The 7850-nt window shown below is 38.1% G+C and overlaps 1 protein-coding gene across 1 annotated transcript; it reads left to right on the forward strand.

Moving 5' to 3' along the window:
- The first annotated feature begins 1515 nt into the window (after positions 1–1515).
- LOC147468302 (protein NYNRIN-like) lies at positions 1516–2184 on the forward strand. The gene is made up of 2 exons (XM_086554783.1): positions 1516–1637; positions 1767–2184. Exons 1-2 carry the CDS (start codon positions 1516–1518, stop codon positions 2182–2184), a joined length of 540 nt encoding a protein of 179 aa, XP_086410909.1.
- The last annotated feature ends 5666 nt before the right edge of the window (positions 2185–7850 follow it).

Consider the following 7850-nt stretch of genomic DNA (forward strand, 5'->3'; position numbering starts at 1 on the left):
GGATGTTTTGTAAAAGGATGTGTGTCCAGGACTGGACCAGTAGATAGCGACATCCTTATACTCCTACCCACACCTCTTTTACTGTAATACCCCATGCTGTCACCACCATAAAAAATCGCCGCTGTTCAGTGTGGATAGAAAATCCGACTCCGAAGCATCTGATACTTCATAACACAAGACACTTGAGGAAGTCGTCGCCAGGCCCAGCTACTGCCCTGTCGAGTCTGATTCCCTTGAGGAGGGTGACATAGAGAGTGTCGACTTTGAGTGGGAAGAAGATGGCTTCGATGAGCAATATGAGTTGGAGGATTTCGGGTACGATGATGATTTGGAGGACGAGCACATGGAACTGCCGCCCTCAATTGCTACCTGTGAAGCTGCCGGGCTTGTGGAAGACGAAAGTCACAAAGAGGAATGTCTGGTGCCAAATCTTGACCATCTCGAGGTTGCTCAACGCCATGAGCTGACTAACATGCTCTGTCATTACAAGGAACTTTCCAATGGTGGTGAGGAAGCTATAGCTTTGGTCCCTGGAATCAAGCATCGAATTGACACTGAAGATGCCAAGCCTGTCTGCATTCGACAGTGGCGACTACCCCAGACCACAAAAAAAGTCATCCGAGAGCAGTGTGACTCCATGCTGCACTCAGGAGTCATTGAGGAATCGACATCATCCTGGATGAGCCCTGTAGTGCTTGTTAAGAAGAAGGGAGGAGCTCTTAGATTATGTGTAGATTATCGTAGCCTGAACACAGTGACCAAGGGCGATACCTATCCATTGCCCCTTATCAATGAGCTGATCGATGAACTAGGTCTGCAGAACATCTTCACCACATTAGATGCTCGTGCTGGATACTGGAGTGTGGAAGTAGAAGAATCGGACCGACCGAAGGCAGCTTTTTCTGATGGCTACCACCTTCTCCAGTTCTGCTGTCTTCCGTTTGGGTTATCAACAGCTCCAACCACATGCCAGAGAACGATGAACATCGTCTTGTCGTCTGTATTAGGACGTCATACACTATCCTATCTAGATGATGTCATTATTTACAGCCACAGCTATGATCAACATCTACAGGATCTAGACGAGACACTGCAGTTATTTTCCAAAGCAGGTGTAAAGCTCAACATGGAGAAGTGCCAATTCGCAGCAACAACAATCGATTTCCTGGGTTTCACCATTTCCCCTGATAGAGTTTCTCTTGATAAAGAAAAGGTATTGGCAATCTCTAACACACCTCCACCTTGAACTGTTAGAGAAGTCCAGTGTTTCTTGGGAGCAACTGGATTCTTCAGGAAGCATGTCCCTGGATATGCAACTCTAGCTTCTCCATTACACCTGCTGCTGAAGAAAGACCATGCTTGGACCTGGGGACCTGAGCAACAGAAGGCCTTCGAAACCCTAGAAGCTCACATCTGCTCCTGTTCTACAGCAACCTGATTTCACCAGGGAATTCGAGCTTCACTCTGATGCTTCTGGGATAGCACTCATGCAGAGAGACGACCACCAAACTTCACATGCAGTTGCCTATTTCAGTAGGAAACCGTGATGTAGAGACTCGCTATCCGGCTATTGACTTAGAGGCCCTAGCTGTCGTGGAAGGAGTTCGAACCTTTGACTTCTATCTTTATGGAGGACGGTTTACGGTTTATGGTTTATACCGACCACTGCCTCTTGGTGTATGTCTTCAGCAGGAGAACGAAGTCACCTAGAATAACTAGATTTGCTCATGACTTGTCTTTTTATGATTTCGCTGTTTGGTACAAAGAAGGAACTACAAACAAAATTCAGATTTGCTCTCAAATCAAGTTGCAAAGCTGACTATAACAGAGCTCTCGCCTGAAAGCCTTGCAGAAGAGCAGAAGGCGGGCCCTCAGCTTGCAGAGCTCGTCAGGTATTTGCAAGGTGGAAACCTACCAACCAAGAGGTTACCACTTCCCTTGGCTGAATTTGAACTGAATGAAGGCGTTCTGTATCGACTGAAACACCTCCCAGACAGAATTGCTTATCAATTGGTTGTTCCACAAACTCTCAGGAATTCAGCCCTGAAAGCATCGCATCTGCCTCCTCTTGCTTCGCATCCAGGTGTCCATCGTACCTATCAGAATGTGAGATCGATGTTCTACTGGCCAAATATGCTGAAGGATGTACGCCAGTATGTAGAATGTTGCGAGATTTGCCAATAATCTCGAGGTGACAGACAGAAGGTCCCTAAGGCAGAAGCATCCCTGGCCAAGTTTCCATTGGAACGAGTTTCAATGGATATAATGGACTTTGGGCCAAGCATTCCTATTCACTGGGCCTTGTCCATTATTGACCAGCATTCCTGATACTTGCATATTGTACCACTCAGGAAGATCACTGCTGTTACTGGGCATTGTGCTTTTGTGGCTCATTAGGTAACCCTTTTTGGTCCTCCTTGTGTTATTCAAACTGACTATGGTGCACAGTTTATAAGCAATCTCTTCCAAGAACTCATTAAATTAATGCATGCCACCAATCACTACACCATTCGCTACCATCCATAAGCAAATGGAAGTCTGCACTTACGACTTTAGCCCGTGATCACCCAAGAACATGGCACCAGTTTGTTCCTGAGTTGTCCATTCATCAGACAACCAGAGAACAACCTCTATACATGTTAATGGGACGCCATGCCAACTTCCCAATTGGTCATACCAATAACGCTGTTTTTAACAAAAACCTCTATCTGCAAGAGCGTTTATGAGAGCAGCTGTGAAAGCATCTGTGAAAGCACGTGAGACATATGGTAAGCATTATGATAGAGGCAAGAAAGTAGAATTACTGCCATCTGAGGGTACACCTTTGGTAGTTCGAGCATCGGCACAAGATGGATGGTTTGCTTTTTAATTAATTGCTTGTCCTTCATTTTTAATTTTGTAAAAGTTGACATCCGTATTATTTTAGTCAGTGTTTTAACGATTTTGGTAATTTTTTAAATTGTTCATTTTGAGATTTAGATTTATTTTACGAATCACTTTTTTCATATTTATTGGTTATATATATATGAGCAAGAGAGGTTTTATCCACATCAGCCCAGTCGTGTTTTTTTTTTTTTTTCTTAAATATATGTAAACTTTTATCATTGTGATTTTATCATTTAATTGATTTTATTCTTGTTATACGTCACTGGCATCGTTGTTTTAGTATATTATCGATGTCAGTGACGTCATGATTAATTTCAATGGTTTAAATTATTTCTACAATTTTTATTACTTGCTTATGGTTTTTATGTTTTAGTGTCTGTTTTGTATATTTTTCACATTTTAATTATTTTTGCTATTAAATGTACGTCTAACTGATGAGTGTGACGTCACAAGCATTCTTGTATAAATATGAACCCGCCGAAACAATAAAGGAGAGATCTCTCTGGTACCGTGTTTGTGTTACCCCCTCTGGATATACTTCACTGGTATACGATACCAGAACAAAGGTTGTACTGAGCAGACTTCCTGTTACATACCTAGGTCATTTGCTGGACGTTGTCTTTCTATTCATGTGATTTTTTTCATGTTTTTATTGTTTTTGAATCTTTTAGCTGGATTTTACACTGAAACCCTTCAGGATTCGGCTTTCCATATCCTGTTTTAGACCTCAGTTTTTCCTTTTTTCTTTTAACGTAATTTTTTATGTTTTCTTTTTTATAATTTGATTTTTTTTCTGTAATGTAGCGTTTGTTTGATTTTTACCTTGGTGCCTTAAGCACAGTTTTATGAGTTAATTTTAATTTTATTATCGATAATCTCGTGTTTTTAATGCTAGGCTGTCACAAGGACTTTTCCAATATTATTCTACTTGGGTACATATACAAATCCACGTAAGATCCTGGACCTTTGCCCACTACCATTTTCCAGTGCCCAGGATCTTTGCTTCATTTTGTTTTAAGGGGAGTGAACGGGACGTTCATCCTTGTGTCCCTTGGCCGTTCCCGCATCACGGGAGGCTTCAGCTTGCTTCACAAGTTGTTGCCAAGCCGGGCTCCTCAGTATAGACTATATGTAACCTTACAATATATATATATATATATATACATATATATACATATATATATACATATACATATATATATATATATATACATATATATATACATACATACATATATATATATATATATATATATATACATATATATACATATATATATACATATACATATATATATATATATAGCGTGTGTGTGTGTGTGTATCTATGTATGCTTTAAGCGCGATAGTAAATGAACTAAAATGAATTAGAATAAAAGGCACTGCAGTTCTATAAGTTTTATTATCAGGAGAATCATATTATAACTAGTATCACTATTTTATAACGGGTTCTACGGAATATCAAACCCATTATGCATGGATAAAGGGAACACTAAACAGTACACAAAAATAAGAGGAGTTTTCTCTGCAAGCACTTTGCAAATCAAAATATAAATCGTCGATGTTATAGTTCATGTATAAATGCTGAATGTCATGTAATAGCCTTGATATTTCCATCAGCAAAAAAGAGAGAAAAAAATATGTATACACACACACATATATATACATATACATATATACATATATGTATATATATATACATATATATTTATTTATACACACATATGTGTATATATCTATATCTGCCTATATATACATATATATGTATATATATATATATATATATATACATATATATATATATATATATACATATATATATATATATATATATATATATATATATATACATATATATGTATATATATATATATATATATATATATATATATATATATATATACATATATATACATATATATTAATATATACATATATATATATATATATATATATATATATATATATATATATATATATATATATATTTATTGTGGTTTCTGCGTGGATTTTGATGGTCGCTGTACCATCTCTATATATATACTCTAATAATCTGCAGTATATTTCCTCTACTCCTTGTTTACGAATTGCATCCAGTACTGCAGATATCTGTACCGAATCGAATGTCTTTTCATAATCTATGAATGCCATACACAGGGGCTTCCTATATTCGTTTGTTTTCTCCCTTATTTGGGCTAGTGTGTGGATATGGTCTGTAGTTGAGAATCCGCTACGTAACCCTGCCTATTCCCTGGGTTGTTTTGAATCTAATGTATCGGTGATACGGGCTGTGATGATTTTTGTGAACAGTTTATAGATTACTGAAAGGAGGCTTATAGGTCGGTAATTCTTTAAGTCTTTTGTGTCTCCCTTTTTGTGTATTAAAATTATTATTGCGTTTTTCCAGGCCTTCGGAATTTTACCGACGGATCTGTTATAAAGACTGGCCACCTTTACTGCCGCAATCTCTCCTGGATCTTGAATAAGATCTACACTAATGCCGTCTTCTCCTGGTGTTTTTCCTCTTTTCATGCTTTTTAGTGCCCTATTTACTTCCTCTACCGTGATGTTTGGAACATCTCCAATTGTTGTGTTTGTCTCCGTATGTGGTTGGTCGTTTGAGTGGTATAGGTTGCGATAGAAGTCTTCTATTACTTTGATAATTTCATTTTTATTGTATGTCGCCTCTCCGTTGGGTTTCTTTACTGCATACATTTGGTTTTTCCCTATTTCGAGCCTCCTCTTTGTTGCCTTAAGGCTGGTGCCATCAAGCAGAGCTTCGTTTATTTTTCGTATGTAAAATTTGCATACATCATCTTTTTTCTTGATTATCGTCTTAGTCAGCTCTGTTGATTCTATCTTGTCTCTGATTGATGTTATTTTCATGTCCCTACGCTGTTTCATAAGCTCTTTTGTGTCTACCGAAAGCTTACTGAACTTTTCTTTTTCGTCTTTACCCCCTATTTCAAGTGCAGCTTCCGTTAATATCTCACTGAATTGGTCGTTCATTTGGTCTATGTCAAGATCTTCTTCGAGAGCTGAATATTTGTTTCGGATGTTGATACTGAATTCCGTCGCCCTATTCTTAATGCTGATTAGATTAACGAGAGGCTTCTGCATAAGCTTTTTTCATTCCCTTCTTAGCTGTAACTTTACTCTACTCCTGACCAGTCTATGATCGCAACCGACATTTACTTTATTGATAACGGTTACGTCTTGTACAATGTCACGCCTATTGGTGATCAATAAACTACCAATAAAAAAGGGTATTAGGCAGGACGACACCATCTCACCGAAGCTGTTTACAGCCTGCTTGGAGGAAGTATTCAAGAAGTTAGATTGGAAGGGAAAGGGAAAGTCTGAAGATTGGCCTTAAAATGAACATGAAAAAGACTAAAGTCATGTTCAACAGTCGAACCCCAGTTAAGCAAATACAAATACAGGGCGAGGTACTAGAAGCAGTGAACGAGTATGTATACCTAGGGCAACTCATTCAGTCGAGTACATCCTGCGAAGCCGAGATAAAACGGCGAATCAGGCTAGGTTGGAGTGCCTTCGGTACTCATAGTAATATATTACGAAGTCGTCTGCCACTATGTCTAAAGAGAAAGATTTTTGACCAATGTGTCCTCCCCGTCATGACATATGGATCAGAGACAGGGACTACGACCAAGGCACTCGAGAGGAAATTAGTAAGCGCCCAAAGAGGAATGGAAAGGCTTATGCTAGGAGCTTAAGAGACAAGAAAAAGGTCACATGGATCAGGCAACAAACAAAAGTAGAGGATATACTCAAGAGCATCAAGAAGAAAAAGTGGCAGTGGGCTGGACACATATATCGGAGACAGGACAACAGGTGGACAAAGAAAACAACAGAATGGGTAATACACGATACAAAGAGACCCAGGGCAAGACCAATGACTAGATGGCGGGATGACATAGCAAAATTCGCAGGAGTAAACTGGAATCAGAGGACACAAGACCGGAATGACTGGAAAAGATTGAGAGAGGCCTACGTCCTGCAGTGGATTGATACAGGCTGATGATGATGATATATATATATATATATATATATATATATATATATATATATATATATATATATGTATATATATATATATATATATATATATATATATATATATATATAGATATATATGTATGTATGTGTGTGTGTACATATATCATATCTTGATTCACTTCACAGTCTATCAACAAAGTACAATGATGTAAATTTGTGTAATCATATTTGCAGAATATCTAATAGAATGCCAGTGAAATGGATATCTAACGTTTGACAGATAAATTTTTTATCACATCAGTTCCAGTGATCACACCAAACATAACCAGCAATAAGAACCTTAGAAATTATGGTCTTTATACAAGTAATTACACATGACGTCAGAGCTGGCTACATGGCCTTAGTTTATGAAACACAGACAAACAAACAGACAAAAAGGATCACAAACAGGCAGACGGAGAAATGAAAATGTAACAAAAAAAAACATAATCTTCAATGTAATTACAGAGAGAAAGAGAGATAAAAAGAGATAGATAGAGAGATGGAGATAGAGATAGATATATAGAGATAGGTATATAGATAGAAATAAATAGATAGAGATAAATAGATAGAGAGATGGAGATAGAGAGATAAAGATAGAAATAGAGATAGAGAAATCATTAAGAGCGAAAGTAGGAGTTACGAAATATCAGACAATCCAAAAAGTCACTCACTGAAGCACATCTGGTTAGCGATACTTTCTTTGCAATCTGACACTCGTTTCTCACAGATGCAGGTTAAGTATTCCGCGCAATCGCTGCTCGCCCAAAGGCCATCAGGCTCAATTACGAAACAGTTCTGTTCATCGGGGTTAATGACAGGTTGCCCGTCTCTCCAGTTCGCGTAAGGAATCGGCGTTTCTGCAAGCGAGATCAATCGAGTTAGAGACACAAACAATCATTTCC

This window comes from Penaeus japonicus, unplaced genomic scaffold (genome assembly GCF_977035675.1).
Source record: "Penaeus japonicus unplaced genomic scaffold, GWHDUDI00000001_assembly GWHDUDI00000030, whole genome shotgun sequence".
NCBI classification, from domain to species: Eukaryota; Metazoa; Arthropoda; class Malacostraca; order Decapoda; family Penaeidae; genus Penaeus; species Penaeus japonicus.